This window comes from Zosterops lateralis (assembly GCF_965231275.1).
Source record: "Zosterops lateralis genome assembly, chromosome: 4".
In the NCBI taxonomy this organism is placed as follows: Eukaryota; Metazoa; Chordata; class Aves; order Passeriformes; family Zosteropidae; genus Zosterops; species Zosterops lateralis.
The window spans coordinates 28,749,240-28,765,584 of NC_139765.1; the positions used below are offsets into that span (position 1 = coordinate 28,749,240).

At 35.9% G+C, this 16,345-nt stretch overlaps 1 protein-coding gene across 4 annotated transcripts in view; it reads left to right on the forward strand.

Annotated features, from left to right (window-relative positions):
* Positions 1-16,345, forward strand: part of CDK17 (cyclin dependent kinase 17) — a 91,854-nt gene that overhangs the window by 30,346 nt on the left and 45,163 nt on the right. For 3 of the 4 annotated variants that reach the window (XM_083860363.1, XM_083860365.1, XM_083860364.1), the window contains exons 2-3: positions 6,664-6,812; positions 11,322-11,360. In XM_083860363.1, coding sequence (XP_083716489.1) covers positions 6,695-6,812; positions 11,322-11,360 — 157 coding nt within the window. In that variant the 5' untranslated portion in view covers positions 6,664-6,694. The remainder of the gene's footprint in view (positions 1-6,663; positions 6,813-11,321; positions 11,361-16,345) is intronic. The other variant, XM_083860366.1, reaches the window with a different exon arrangement.

The window sequence follows — 16,345 nt, forward strand, 5'->3', positions numbered from 1 at the left end:
CAATTTTTTTTTCCTGGGATGAGTTCTCACTTGATGGCTAATTTCCAGGCGGGCCATCATGAGGTTTCCCTGACACCTTCCCCAGTGCAATTAATTTCTGTTCTAAGAGAAAAAGGCCAAACTGTTTTTTTGTCTTACTTAGAAACCTGTGGCCTTGTTCTTTGTTCATCCAAACAGGTGTGTCTTTAGTTTTTATCTCAATATATGTTGCTCAAATATACGTATATATATATATATATATGTATATTTGTCTCTTAGCACTTGATTCAAGAACATCAAGATAAGTTGAAAGCTTTTCATTGCCTTAGGTCTCAAGCTGTAAATAAAACTTTTTTGTTAGTACAATAAGAAGCAAATGTTGAAGGCTCCGGTGTGGGAGTTCAGATGTTTAGCAGACAACAGGTGGTTCTGGGCTGAGAGCTTCTGGAGTTTGGGAGAAAGTTCTTTGGTATGAGATTGTTCAATTTGGTGCCTGAACTGTGATGGGAAAAAATAAAACCAGAGCAGCCTCAAAAGGTGTGCCTTTTATTGACAGGATTGCTCAGGCTCACAAAAGATTGCAGATACTTTTCAGTCTTAGCACCAACATGTCTACTTGAACCTAGAAGGAATTTTCTGCTCAGTGTTCTTCCAAAGACTTGCTTGTTTGCAAGACCGAGGAAGATTATCTCAGATGTGATAGTGCAACATTGTAAATCTATTGCTAAAATAATCTGAGTATTAGGGAGCAGCAAGCTTTGTGTCCACAACTCTTTTTTTAAAATATTTTTTTTCTGAATGCTCTAAGACTTTATGATTATTAATCAAAGCTCAAAAAATTACAGACATTGCCTTGGTTTCCAGTGCCCATTACATCTTTCGAGATCGGAAGTTCTGTGACTGTCTGGTAGTATTTATGCTACATTCATGTAACCTTTCAGTTTCTGCCTTCCCCTTCAATAGAAAAGAGGCTTTTGGTTTATGGGCCTGACAGCAAGCGTAGAAGCTTTGCCAGTCAGCTCATTTGTTTTCTTGGCTTAAATGTCAGCCAATTTAACCAGACTCATACTGTGTTTTTTTCACTTAGCAGTTGAGAGAACAGAGCCTTTGATAATTAACGTGGAGGTATTAATCAGTACGACAAATCTAATCCAGGAAGATCTATCAAATAGTACATCTCTGTTGAATTTGCTGTTTGGTATTGCTTGAATCTATGTGGGAGCAAATACACGTCTGCGCTTTAAAGCATGTAAATTTGCTGTGGTTACCTAAGTAAAGCTTTTGAGTCAAGAGAAAGAAAATAAGCATAGGATATGAAAAAAGGACTGCAAAATTTGATCTTTTGCGTAAATTTGGTGTTTTTCAATATTCTAAATTCCATACCAGAAGCATAGCTAAATATGCCTGTAGTAATGTTCAAGATATATTTTTTTACTTAAAAGATTAATTAAAAAAAAAAACCACTACAATCCCTTGTACTAATTTATGTCCTTCATTATTCTTTAAAGGCAAAGGGAGGTGGGGGGTGAAGATAAGAAAAAGTATTCATAGTCAAAATTAAATTAGGACAGGGTAATTTCCAGATATTTCCTCTCCTTGGAGTGGTTCTTCTAGTTAATGATCTAGATCAGGAGCTGAATATAGATGCTCTCATTCACTTAGGGAGGAGCCTATTTGCCTATATTAACTAGTAAAACTATCCTCAGATAAGCAGTTAACCTTTGTAAATACCTTTGTACCTCCAATTTTGAGTAATTGTTTGGCTGTGATTATCTAAATACATTAAAAAGGGCTTCACTGGGAAAATTTAGTTCCATACTGAATATTTTTTCATAAAGGAAAAAGCTGTGAGGGTCCTTTTGCCCTTTTTGCACTGGAGAGGTCAGACTAAGCTGAGGTATTTGACTTCACAGTTTTCTTTCATCAGTAACAAAGGCCTTGTTTGTCAGGTGTTGCTATATCTGTGTGATGTCAGTTATTTGACCCAATGCAGCCTAGGACTAGTAATTTTTTAAGTAGCTGTGCTCCTGACAAGAGAGGCTAGTTGACCAGTCTCCTATTACATCCAAAGACCAAGTAAAAATTTTTCCTTCCAAGGAAAAATGCAGTAGCAGGTTTTTTTCACTGTTGTGAACAAATGTGAGTTGAGACAAATACAAAGAACAGATGCAAAGACTAAAATTCTGCATTTCTAATCTATTCTTGTAGAATAGAATTGTGATTATAAGGAGGTACATCTGTACTATATGTGAATTTTATGAGCGCTCAACCTGGTTGTTAGTTATCTTGGATAAATTGTCCATATATTTCTCATGAGTGTAATTAATAGTTTGCTCTGTATTTGATGTGCAACATACTGGTGTCAGTGGTTGTGTTTATGTTTTAAATTCAGCTAGATTGAGAACAGTTTAACATAGGTGGTTTTCTTTGGCAGGTGTTTCCTATTTCTGTTTGTGATTAATACCGTTTGCAGCACTCTTGAGTTTTTCAGGCCTCTCTTTCTGACACAAGGAGTTCATATAGAGTTCTGTTACCTGTTTTCTTTGATGTCTTGTGCCTGGGCTTTAGTTTGCTAACCCATCTTTAAGGGCCATGCTGCTGCTCATGCAGTTGTTATGTAGGGCTTCCGATCTTCTCCTTTCCTCCCACTTCAGCTGTTGTCTTACAGGTGAGTTTTCCTGAACAAGAACTGCCTTTAGATGTTTGGAAAACACTCACTGCCTTGTAAAGCAGCCTGTAAAAACTGTCTGGTTGCAACTTCAGTGTCTATCTAAGTGGAAAAGTAATTTTACAATGCTTAATCTCTATGTAGATGGACCTTAATGTAATATAACTTAGGGAAACAGAAGAGTCAGCACTTAGGCTGATCCAAAGCTAATTGGAGTTGAAGGACAGGTTCCCTTCGACTTCAAAGGGCTTTGAATCAGCAAAATCTTAGTGAGCTTTTGGTATTTGTGACCCTCGTGAAATAAACTGGCTAAAATCTAAATATTGGGATTGAAAATTTTAGCTGAATTTGTTTAAACTTATAAGGATTAAGCACACATAGTAATTGGGTATGAAGGTCTTAATGCCTTACTTTTTTAACTTATCAATTTTAACTTAACTGGGATATTAAAGGAAGTGGAAGGGATTTTGAGATTGTTAGCCATTGGCAGTGTAAGATCTCTGTATTTTGGTGAATACATGAATGCTTTGGAATCAAAGTGCTTTCATGTCTGTCTGCTGTACAGCCTGGGTGTTGTGAACGTATGTATGTGCTAAATGAGAAGTGCTGTCCTTCAGGCATCATCAGAAGGATTGGTGTGTGGCAGAGAAAATGAACCAAAACATACCTGTTTAAATCTAATCTTACCTGGATCATTTTCAAAAATGGAATTTGTTTTCAGAACTGTATTATGAAGATCACTTTTAAAAGACATTGTCTTCAAGATAGGGGTTTAAGACTAGTGAAGTGAACTGAATTAATGATAGTGAATGTTGGAAAATAAAAAGGTAGATTTTAGCATTGTCTTCAAGGATTGACTTACTTTTAACACCAAAAAGACTGTTTTTTCAGGGTTAGACTGCAGATTGTTTGTAAGAATCAGCGTTTCCTTTAATACAGTGTTGCTGCTTTATTTCATATCAGTATAAGGATTGAACAAATATGTCTCTGCCAGCTTTTGTAGGTTGTATCAGATAGTGTCATATCAGACTGCTCGTCCTCATTCTGTCTGCAGAAGACTAGAATTTGCATTAGTTGCATTCAAGTGTATGCATCTATCTACTGTGACATCTGAAATACTTGATTTGGGTATGACTTATTCAGAGTAGAGAAATTTACAGAATAGAATGTCAAACCTGTGGGCTCTGTTCTAAAAGTAAATATAAAAATAACTGTATTCTTCTCACAGTCATTAAGAATTTGGGGAAGCATTGTTTTTACTTGTATGTTACTAATCAAGTAACTCCGTTTTCGATTTAAACTAGATTTGCTGTTAAAGGGAGATATGAAGTCTGCATCTGCTATTAACTGGTGAAAATGAGTATCAGGCAATTTGGACTTCTCTGTGAAAAGTGCTGTCATTTTAGAGAACCAGTGTTAGTTTTGGATTGTACAGATCATATTTTCAAAGCTCTATTCACTGATGTCTTGTCTTAAACTTCCAAGATTGAGCAGCTTCTGCAACTTTGGCCTTGAAAATAAAGAAGTCAAAAAGAGGGCATTTCTAAGTGCTAGATACTAATCACTAATTCTTCCTTTTTAAATTTTTTCCTCCTTTACAATTCTGAACTAGCAAGAATACTGGTGCCTTAAGGGAGAAAAATTTGGTTTCATATTGGTGAGCATCTTCTCCTTTGAAAAGCTGACCTGCATTTCAGTAGAAGGAAACATTCTGTCACATGTGTATTCCCACTTCTCGTTCCTTTTTACTGTTCAATTATTTGAAAATCAAGCCATGAGTTAATTCTGAATGTTAACAAAAATGGTACTTCATTACTCCATGAAACCCTCCCATAACAGGAGAAATGTTGTAATTACAGTTAACAACATACTTTGGGGTATTTTTTATTAGCTTGAGATTTAGAATGTTTCCTGAATTTTCTAATCCATCTATCTCTTAATTTATATGTAATATTCTTCAGCAGTAGACCACCTTTTTGATTGAAAATTTGTATAGGCTTAAGTACCTGAAGGATCAAAAGCCAGGGACAGCCTGTTTCCCTTTAAAGGCACCTGTTTTTTCAGTTACTGCCCAAGTGGAAAATTGGAAAGAAATTGTTGTGGTGTCAGGTAGCTTTAGGGTATTACATAGCTAAAAATTGCATGTATCCTTTTTTGAGAATAACACATGTAGGAAGATGTATTATTCTCAAAAAACATCAGGGGAGAATTGAGTAAAAGTACACATAAATGATGCATCCTTCCAAATTTTTTACAAAATTGGCCTTTTTAGAGGAACATGAGCAGGGTTTTTTTTTGGAAAAAGTTTGAATGCAGAAATAAAATAGTTTCAAGTAAGATCTTTATAGCCCAGTCCTGAACAGGAAGAGAAAATGTTCCCTTTGAAATGCTCTCTGAATGCAGTTTCTTAACAATAAGAATATCCTGCTTTTGAGTGAGGGAGAATAAAATTATTCATGCTAAGGTGCAGCTTTATTGCACATACAGCAGTGCATTAAAGGAGCAGTTTAGAAACTGCTGGCTTAGCTGTATCTACAGCAGTATATTTTATTTCCTGTGTCTGTACCCAGTGCCTGACTAATTCTACTTTATAGTAGCTGTGTTTGTCTAAGATGTTAGTTACCCTGTTTTGTAATCCACCTCTTCCCCTCGATGCAGCTATTGCTTTGCCAGTGATTTTACTCTTCCTCTCAGACTTTTGGAGCTCATATTCCAAAGGTCTTCTTTTATCCACCCCTAATGTGTTACTTAATTGCAGTCCTAAACAATCTAGTCTTGTGAAAGTTTAGCCTATGTATGCGTTCTCCTACCACCAGCAGCCACTTTCAGATTTGTTCCACCAATTTGTTCTCCTTTTTATTATGAAGAAGTTTAAAAAAGAGTAAGTTCCACAGTTGAAATGTGTATATTTAAAGGGATGCTGTCAATATAGAAGTAATCATATTCGTGATTTGTTATTAAATGTGGATCTTTGGCATGCTACTTTTGCATTTCCCTGTTTAAATGAGAACGTTGGGGAAAATTCGATTTTGTATATGAATTACAAATTTGGGAAGGCAGAGAAGCTGATGGGAGGACGATGTATATGAGTGTTTTGAACTTCAGTACGCTGTGTTTGTGTTGAATACTGCATGTGTGATTCTTGGAGGCTATGAGCAGATGAATAGGTTATTGAGAAATAACATTAAGGGTGAACAGTCCATATGGAGTAAGGAAAGACAGAACTGTGCTCCTCAGTATGCAAGGACACACATACAGCACACCACAAAGTTCACTTACCAGCTCAGACTTGTGGCAGTATGTTTATTGACCCGGACCTTTGTTATTATGGTTTGTTTGCTTACAACTTTCCAGGAAGAAACTGCCTTCTGCTTTGTTCCCGATTCCATCCTGCTGCTTGACTCTTGAGAGACACATCCATTTTAGCCATTGTTACCAGACCCTGGCTGTCCTATTTCCCTAGGTGGGATGGTGTTTGAGAACTGCTTTTGTGTTTAAGACTTTAAGCATTATCCCCTTTTTCCATTTGTGAAAAGGGTAAAATATGAGGAGTTTGGTTAGTTTTCGTCATAAAAAATTGGGCTGAAAAAGAGAAAACAAAAGAGAAAAGGTTACAGTCTCATTCTGCTTAGTGAGATTAGTGAAAGAGACTTTGGAGGGGGCCACAGATCACACACTCAGCAAGTTTTCAGATGACTGTTTCCTTCATTATTGGATTGTAAAATTGGTGATTAAGTTAGCTCTTTTTCTAAAAAAACAACAAAAAAAACCAAACAAAGCCAAAGGTGGGTTTTTTTCCAAATATGGATAAAAATTGTAGAAGTATATGTGCATCAAACTCTCAAAGCATTCTTCTTCATTCCAGTAATTTTGCTTTAAGGATACTATTTTAAGTATAATTTACATATTGCTCAAGTTTTCTGTAAGCCTTCCTGCAGTTTTACATCAGTCAATTAAACTTCTTTTTCTGATTAACTAATTTTTTCTCATTTTTTGTTGTTTATTTTTGTTTTCAGGCTTTCTTAAGCCAGACTCTATATCGATAGAATGAAAAAATTTAAGAGAAGACTTTCCTTAACCTTGCGAGGAAGCCAGACCATCGATGAGTCGCTGTCTGAGCTAGCAGAACAAATGACAATTGAGGAAAACAGCAGCAAGGATAATGGTAAGCGTATCTTTCACTCTGTAGAAAATGTAAGAATTTTGTCAGGCCCTATTCAAGTGAACATTGCTGGGGTTTATTTCAGTTTTCACAGTTGCAGGGACTTTCTCACTGTTTTTTTTTAACTTAGCTTATATTCCTCTACCCTAGTTCTTTCAACAGGTTATTAGATATTGGTTTGGTTTGCTTTGTTATTGAACTGTTACACAGCTATTTATCAAAAGCTACCTAAATTTATCTTTTTATGTCATGTGAAGCAAGGCTTATAGCTGCCCTTGCAATATATAAACCCATTGTATGGATTTAGTGGCTCTCACATCAGCTTCATATGGCTTCAAATTCAGTCTGTTCTCAAAATCATTATTTAGTAATATGATTGACTAATTCCTTAAGCATTCCGTATAAAACTGTTTACCTTAGATTGGTGATGCAGTGCAGTAGTCTAAATTCTGTCATCTCTTCGTGCCTCTCAGTAGTACTTCACCAGTAATAAGGTGACTAGAAACATTCAGGATAACCAGCTTGTCTCTGTGTTCTTACATAAGTCTTTGGCTGATCCCATCAATGTGCCGGCTGCTGTACAGTCCACTTTAGTGATGGTGCCGCTTTTGGATGCAATCTGCAGTAATAATGACTGGAAGAGATTTTGTTGCTTGTTCTGTTTCCTGGGCTGCAGCATTTAAGTCATATTTCATCTTCAGTGCTGAATAGTGTTATTTTTTGCTTTGCTGATATCTAAGATTTTTTTTCATTTATCAAGAGACCTGAATTTTATTTATCTCCCACTTCACAACAATAAAGGTTTCTGAATTTCCCACTGAAAACTGACAGGGCCAGGAAATTTGAGCAGAGGTAGAAACAATGGAATTTGCCCTGCAGATTTTTAAAACTCCATTTAAGATATGTTGCATACCAAGATTTTGGAAGCATAATTTACCTTCGGCAAAACAAAGCAAATAATGTTTTTCATTTTTACCTTTAATCCCTGGTATATTCATTGCTGTTGTCCTGTTTTTACTATGGGCCATGCCCAGTATTTTGGAGACGAGGTTTATTAGAACTTTTTATATGTCAATACAGCAGGTCTATTCTGGAGCAACAACTGAAGTATTTTTGCACTGATACGTGTTTAAATCCTTTCTGAGACACTGAGACATCCCACATGATTTCACTTGTATTTGTTACTGATGCATATTTTTTCAGACCTGTATATACTTCTGCAAGATTGATTTCATTATGTAAATAAGGGCAAAGATTGTTACTTTCACACTGAGAAATGAGCATGAAAAAATGATTAGCAGCATCAATGAGTGTGCTAAACTGAGTTGCTGAATTGATTAATTGAAAACTGAATCCAGGAAGAATAAAAAGATTTTGCCTTAAACTGGACCATGTCCTGGGTGTCAGCCCAAGGAACAGAGAACAAAATAACTTGTTTATAGAAGCATGAGCTTATGTCATGTCAAACCATGTATAAAACCATTTGCAGCTTGTAATATTTATCTGAGAATAATCCCAAAGAATAGTACTTGGATGTCTGTGTGCTTGTCACCAAACTGTGACAGGCTTGTCAGTAGATATTTAAAGTGTTAAAATAAGTAAAAAATACAATTCAAGAAAGTGTTCCTATAGTTGCAAATTACTTAGCTAGCTTTTAGTGCTCTTTTTATTTTACTTTCCATGGTAATTCATTGGCCAAAGGGAATCTTACGTATTAAAATTGTGATAATAATATATGCAATACTTAAACATGCTGAACGTTGTTGATGCCTTAGTCTTCTTGGATATACTCAAGGTATTGTCAGTCCTCTTGAAAGAAGACAAAGAATATAAACTCTATTCTGCTGTGCCTAATCTTCAACTCATCATTTCACGTCATTAAAGAAAGTTTTCCTGACACTTGCTACGTTTTTTAGATTCTTCCAGAATGCAGTTATTAGTAGTTATGCTCTTTGATCTTGCAGAGGTGAACAGGATACTACATTGTGGATTTTTGTTTTCCTTTGTTTTTCCTTTCCAACCCTATTTTTCTTAGAAAGTAGGGTTGGAAAATGCTTGCTCTTCTAGCTAGTCTTGCTTTTCTACAGGACACTCTAGCTTTCCCACAGATTACAATATTTTGTAAAGAGTATTTTTTGGACAGATCACAGGGACTGGGCCTTGGGCAACAACAATTGTTGGAAAAACAGCCAAGAAATTTTTTTTCTCTTTTGGTAAAAGACCAGTTTGGTAAAGAACATTGCCTGGAAAAAATCCTTCAGTGGGATTTTAAAAAAATTGGCTTACAAAGGAGTGCTTAAATTAGAAAGCTTTGCCTTGGCATCTTACAAAATTACAGTGCTAAAAGGCCTCCACTAACTGTAAATATCCAGCTGAGACATGAGAGGATGTAGTCTCTTGAAGAATATTTCATAAAGTGATAGCTGCATTAAGATCTTGAAAGTGCATCCTTCACTGTGATGGTGCTGATCTCAGGAGGCAGGAGTAGCCATCTCCTTAGTTCTGCTTTTAAGAATAAACAGCTCCTTTACCCTGTGGAACAGAGTAACAAATGTGCCCAGTTAACAGGCTTTGAATCTGTTCCTAAAGAACTTAAAAAAAACACTAGTAAATCAAAGGCATGCCAATATATTAATCTACAGAGAATCAAAGTCAGGGATACAATATTCTTCAGAAAGTGGTTCTTCATATGTGCTTTATTTTCAAGCATTACATCATGAATTTGAGAAATAAGAGTTGAAGGGCATTGTAACAGCATTTCAGGTCAGAAGGCAAGACTAGATCCTGAACGCTGAAGGCCTTTACAGCAGAATTTAATTCCATTGGTATTGTCTAGTTCTTTTGTTTTAACTTTTTCTTCCTAGCAAATTGCTCATCTTGTCTCCTGTCATTCCATGCTGATGGCTGTGTTCACTAGGGGTTATTATTTTATACATGCTAGTTTTTTTCCCTCCTGGGAAACAGCTGTGTTACTTGGTTATAGAGATTGTAGAGACTGTGTCCACACAAAACCATGTCTGTGCTGACCTAGAATCCAGATTTGCCTCCATCTGATTTATATCCTGTGAAATGCTTTTATTTATAAATCTCCTGTAAAAATCTTTATTATAAGTTGCAGTTCAGCACTGCCATTCCAGATGTAGATCAATTGTGCATAGTACTAGAGACCTTTTGTTATGGTCACATTTTTGTAATAACCTGTGTTGTTCAGCCCCCTGCCAAATGTTTCTTCTCCCACAACAATTGTCTGTGATTGCAAGTTAACTGCAGCTCCCATCCAGAGGCCCACCTTGTCATTAGCTCCAGCTTTGAGTGGGTTGTTTCAAGATTCAAAGAACAGTACTCTTAATGTGGAACAAATTGTCCCATTTGCAGTTCACAGACATAAAAATAGATCCATAACTTCTGATTTCTTTGCAGTGCACTGGTACCACTGAATCAGCTACCCTTTTGTATGCAGCCTCATTTGATACACAGCCTCCTTCATCGTGTGATGTCAGTACAATCTCAGTATGCATCACTCATCCATGAGCAGCAAAATGGGATTAGCAGGGATCAACCCATATTGTTCAATGCAGTAGCACAGAGCTGTTGCGCTGAATATAGAATATTCAGTGGGTTTGGGATTTTTGAACACCTTCAAATTATTTAGTGAGCAGAAACCTATATATAATTAAATCTTTCTTACAAATTATTTTCATCGTAATTGGCTTCTGGGTGAGAAAGTGCTGCCAAATCATGTCATAAACCATAAAAATAGAGGGACCAGTGAAATACCTAATGATATATCTGAAGCCTTATGAACTGTGGACTGCATGAAGTGTACTTTGGCTAGTCTTTTACCTAAGTGCAGAAGATTTTCATGGTCTCTGATGTTGCAACATATAAAACCAATTAGGCGGATTTGTTGTTTATTTTTAATTTGTCATACTAATAATGTACTGGCTTGTTTTTTAAATTCTAGATTTTAGCTTAATATTTAATATTTAGAATAATATTAAAAATATTAAATGGTAATTTGTAGGAGTTGACAACTAAATTTGCCCCTGAAATTTTTCTTTGGCAATGACATACTAATGAAATTTGGGTAGGAGTAGCATCCAAATCATGCATATTTAAAGCCTAATCAAGTGTAAAATTTATGCAAATATTTCAAATTCATATGATCTCTAATGGAAGCAAAAACTGTGGCTGTATTGTCTAATATTATGAAATGCATTATCACAAACTCCAAGCATGCTTTCAAGAATAATTGCAAGACACATTCCAAAATACATCCTCAGCTCTTGCATTAATCTGTATGTAACTTGGAAAGCATTCTGTCTTGTTGGTTTTTTTGGTACAGATAAATACACATATACGTAATAAACTAAAAAAGGTGAAGTTTTGATAGAAGTGGCTACCTGAATTTGTAAAATAATACTTATCTCCATTTGGTCTCTTTTAGCTTAGTGATGTGATCGTAGGATCCAGTCTCATGAACACTTGCATAATTTTTTTGTAATTTTACAGGTGTGAGTAATAATGGAAGGATCAGCTACGGTAAAGTGCGTAAGTGTTTTTTAGGTTTAAGGCATTAATGACTAGTTAATGCTCTGATAAGAGGGATGAATGTTTATGAAAATTAACACATTGCGATACTGTCTCAAAACATCCAAATGCCTTTGTAGTTTTAATCATTTCATGTCATCTTCAACAGAGCTGAGAAATTCCCATTCCATCTGCTATGTATAATTCCTTGAGTGTGGAAGGAAAACAGTGTGTTGCAACATATTTTCAAGACAGTGTTCTTGAATTGAAAATATGAGCACAGAAATGCTTACTGGTAATAAATTGGTAAAATTTCTCTGTTGATGTTGGAGGAAAGTATCAGTATGAAGATGTGGGTGGGTAGAGGGAGAAGAAATCCCCAGAATTGCTAGAGCTCATTCTAGAGCTACAGATTACTGTGAGTAACTGGTAGTTGTCACAGCTAAACACTGATCCTTGTACTGTCCCTTACACTGTACTTACTGGCAGTGTTTTTATTATAGTCTGTATGTACCCTTCTGTGCTGTGTTCTGCATCCGTTTTTGTTAATACTGTTCGCTATGGTTTTTCCATCCCACGTACGCTGCACAACATAGTGCTCTTTCTTCCCTTCTGTTTTAATTTGCTTCTTCCCACAAAATCTAGAGGCTCTGTTCATATGTGGAAGTGCTTATAAAGTGAAATGAGCATGAAAATCTAGTGCCTGAAAGCATGCTGCAGAGACCCATAGTTTTGAAGGGCTGTGTGGGGGTTTTGTCCACTCATAAGTGTTTTCCTTAGAAGTAGAATATGAGTTTGGCAGAGAACATAATGTTTAGATGCAGAAGAGGACTCTCTAAATATACCAGATTTCTGTGAGTGTAGGCTCACTGATGAATATGCAGAGACTTTTTCTCAGATGGTGTTCAGGTGGAGTCATTAAGTACAGAAAAGTAAAATACACATAACTAGTCAACACTGTTTCTGAAAGTGGGGGAAAAAGGAGCCAGACCCTCTGTTCTCTGGTTCGTTTGGCAGCGTGGTCATACAGATGTTTGCACTGGGAGTTGTGTATGTGAATTCAAGGATAGAGGCCAGGGATACTTGTGTCTTGGCTGTGGTACTGACTTGCATTGAATTAAATTGTAGCTGAAGTATTTTTCTGAAGGATTTGGTGTACTGTGATGCCTTTTGCAGTTACGGTTTTAAACTGATGGCGTGCTACACTTAAATGATTTGAGGTACAGAACTATCATACCTATGTTCCGGCACAGGTTCTGATGACCAAAAATATTATCTGAGCATTAACTTCTAAGCTATATATACATAATATATACATAATATACATAAATAATATATAATATAATATACATAAATCTTAAAGGCAGGGTTTTGGTTTTGAATATATTTCACTTGATTGTGATCTTTATTGTTTTGGTACCCAGGCTGAGGGCAAAACCTCACTCTACATAAAGTCAGCTTTGAAAGGCTTTTTATAGTCTTTTTTAAGATGTATTGATCTCATTCTTTGCCTTGTGTGTTTGTAGTTTGGTTTCATGCATTGTTTTTATAGTTCTAACAGACAGAAAAAATTCTGTCCTTTCTGTCCTAAATTGAAAAAAAAAAAGTGCCATTTTAATAATTGAGGTACTTCATTTCTTGGAAGAAGTTGACAACTGTGTTTTTTCAGGGTTATATTAGCATATTTTTTCAAATGTTCTACCAATATTTTTTGCCTTGTGTTGTGCAAGTGAAGAACATTTGCTCTGGAATGACTGCTGTACTCAAATGGATTAATTTGAGCAATGAGAGTAATCCCTTGAAATTTTGCCAAGTTTTAAAATCATAATATTCAATAGTTTGAAGATTTCATCTTATTGTTTAATGAAAAATACTGGTTTAAATGATATTGAGTGGTTGCTCTGCTTTCAGAGTGACTTAATGTTTTCCTGGGTATCATATAACAGAATCTAAGGAAACAGGCCTATAAAATAATCTATAAATACACAGTATTTTGTTGTGTTCCTCATCCAGCTCCTGTAGAGTACATATATAGCAAGCGTATTGCTGCTTTCGATTATTTAAATGTATCTTCTATGGAAGCTGTCACCTGTAATCAACTAATTTTACTGACTGGGTCTGACTGCCTTACAGCTGTGTAATTAAATACTGTACAGTGCAGTATTCCAGTTCTATAATATCAGAAATTCACCTGCTTACATTCTAGATTTTTTTAAGAAATAAAGGGCTTCTTGACAGCAGCTTCTTCAGCAGTTTGTTCAAAATATTTTATATTTCCAGTGCAAAAAACCCCAGGTTTTATTATGTAAAAACTGAACAATCATTAGCAGAGCCCAGCATTTAGATCAGGTAAATGGATGTGTAGTAGATGATGCTGAAATATGAGTAAGTTATACGACAGGGGCGTTTGAGAAGCCTACATAAACAGTTTTAAAAGGTTGTGATGATGCATCACAAGCTTCATGAATGTAAAGCTGTTCAGAGAATGAATATTTAATTTCACAAATGTAGATTTTTGACACTTTTCCATTCTCAATCAAATTGAAAATGATTTTAAAAAAAGCCTTGGAAGTTTTCTGGAGCAAGGGTGAGGTCAAGGTGGTGGAAAAGAAACTATATTGAGTCCTGTCCTATAAAATCCAATAGTGGATTCTCGAGACATTTAGTGACATTTTGTTACACTTGAGCCAGTCCAAAGTCAGGTTGCAGCTAAAAGTGTCAAGTGAGGTTCTGCCTCTCTCCTTCTGCCAGCAGCTATACTCTGTATACCCCATAGTGATCTAGTTCAAAAACCTAAATCAAAACTATATTTCTTTTTTGTTGGGGACTGGGAGGAAGAACCTTGAGCCACATTTTTGGTAGAGGCAGTGAATTGTGGCAGGCAAAAACATTAATCCTTACTTACAATAAGGAACATGTCCGGATTCAATCCCCATTCTATACCCAAATTAGTCATGATAAATGCTAGGTCTTCAATATCTCTTACTTTGATTAGAAAATCTCCACGTGTGTATTTTAACTGTATTTATATGAATTTAAAATACATATTTATACGGTTTACATGTCCAGAACAGATAATGGTTGTGGAATCAAAGATTTTTTTTCAGACATACTGAGCTCTGTCAGAGATGTTTGATTTAAGGGAAAGTGTCACCTTGTATGACTGGTTATTGAATTCTTTATTAAAGCTAGTTGAAGAAAATACCATTGCAAAATTTAGGCAGTGAAATCTGAAAAAAAGCTTGGTCTCTTTTTAACCTTATAGAGATACTCATGGGGCTTAAAAAAAGAAAGAGTTAGTTGAGTATGTGATAATATATACTCATAAGAAGTGTTTTAAAATGAATTTACATTCCTAGTGAAAATGCTGTCTTTCTTCCATCCACCAGCTGACTGAAGTGTGATGACAGTATGTCAGTTGCTGAGGCTGTGCAAAGAAATAGCAGGCAATTCTGCAGGCTCTCTGGAGCCTAGCTTAAGTAAATCCAGTTAACTTAATCCAGCACAGGAAAGAAAGTGGTTGTGTGGGTCTTCGTTATCATAGATGGATGAGGAAAAGAACCATTGTGGATTAATTGAAAAATTGTTTAACTCAGGAGTAATTTCAGGTCAAGGTTTGTGGTTGATTTAAATTGCAGTTAAAGGAAGAAGAGGAGACATCTTTGTAAAGTTGTTGCGTTTAGTTAATTCTTCAGACAGGTTTCTTGGTTATATACACTGGTGTTCTACTTGACTCTGGCAGTTTTCATAATTATGAAGTAAAGAAAGTCAGTTCTACTTATGTTCAAACATACTATTTATGCCACTTCACAATTGAATGAGTTCAGTGGTTCATTTGAATTGTTTTCTGGTTTTGTATGTTTGTTAGCATTGGTGTTGGCATTATTTCAAACTTAGCAAAGCAGTGGTACCTTATTGGGTACAGTGTTTTCTTAAAATACGTGTGTGTATTCCAAAATGTTTCATGATCTGGCAACTCTTAAACCATTATTAAGCCAGACTGATTGTATTTTGAACAGTGTTTTCCTTGAACGATGCTGTTGTATTTATTTTGAGTTATGCCAATAGTGACGAGAGTTTGAAAGACACAATGTGACAAGTACAAGAAAATTATCCAAATTATATAAAGGGCTAGCTCAGCACAAACCAAACTTGAACACTGAGTAATACAATGGTGCACAGTCACCATGCATTGCTCAATTTTAAACCTTGCAGAAGGTGCACACGAAACCAAGATAACATGGATGTGGCATTTAAAAAAAGGAATGTGCATTTTTATAGCAATAAAACTAATGTGTGCATGTAGATACACTTTTTTAAAAGGTGTCTGTTGCAAGAATTGTTCAGGGACAATGAAAAGAAAACTGTGTCATCATCCTGTACATCAGTATAATATTTTCATTGAGAACCTTTTTTAACTTTTTTCACACTTAAAGACTAGATTTTCATGATAGCTTAGTCGGCTACCTAAGAAAAGAAAGAGTTGAAATGGCATTGCTTGAAAGATGAGTTCCAAGACTACATGCTGTAGCCAAAATAAGAAGAGAAAATAATAACAACTGCTGAAATACAATTTTAAAAGAACCACTGAGAAGTCTCTGTTTCAGCTCATTTTCCATATCAGTTTATTTTATCAGTTTGGGGTAACAGATTATAGAGTAGGGTGAGGAAAGAGAGCTGGAGGTAAATTGTTAATAAGACCCTCATTGGAATGGTTGTGCCAGCAACCAACACAAGTGAAGTGCCCAGATGCTGCAGAAGTCTGGTGCTGTAAGGACGGCTGGAGTTCTGCCTCTCTGTTCTCGTCTCTGAGGATGACATTTGATGACAAGTCTAAGATTGGAGCCTAAAGTACAGCATCACTTCCCCAGTGTATTGTATCAGTTTCTAGCTCAGAGACTTACTGAACTAAGCAAGGCTCTGTGTGGTTAGTTATTCTGAGCACACTGCTTGTTCAGTCTCCCCTTGAGTCTTAGAAGTTTGGGTAGTTTTAGTATCCTGTGACA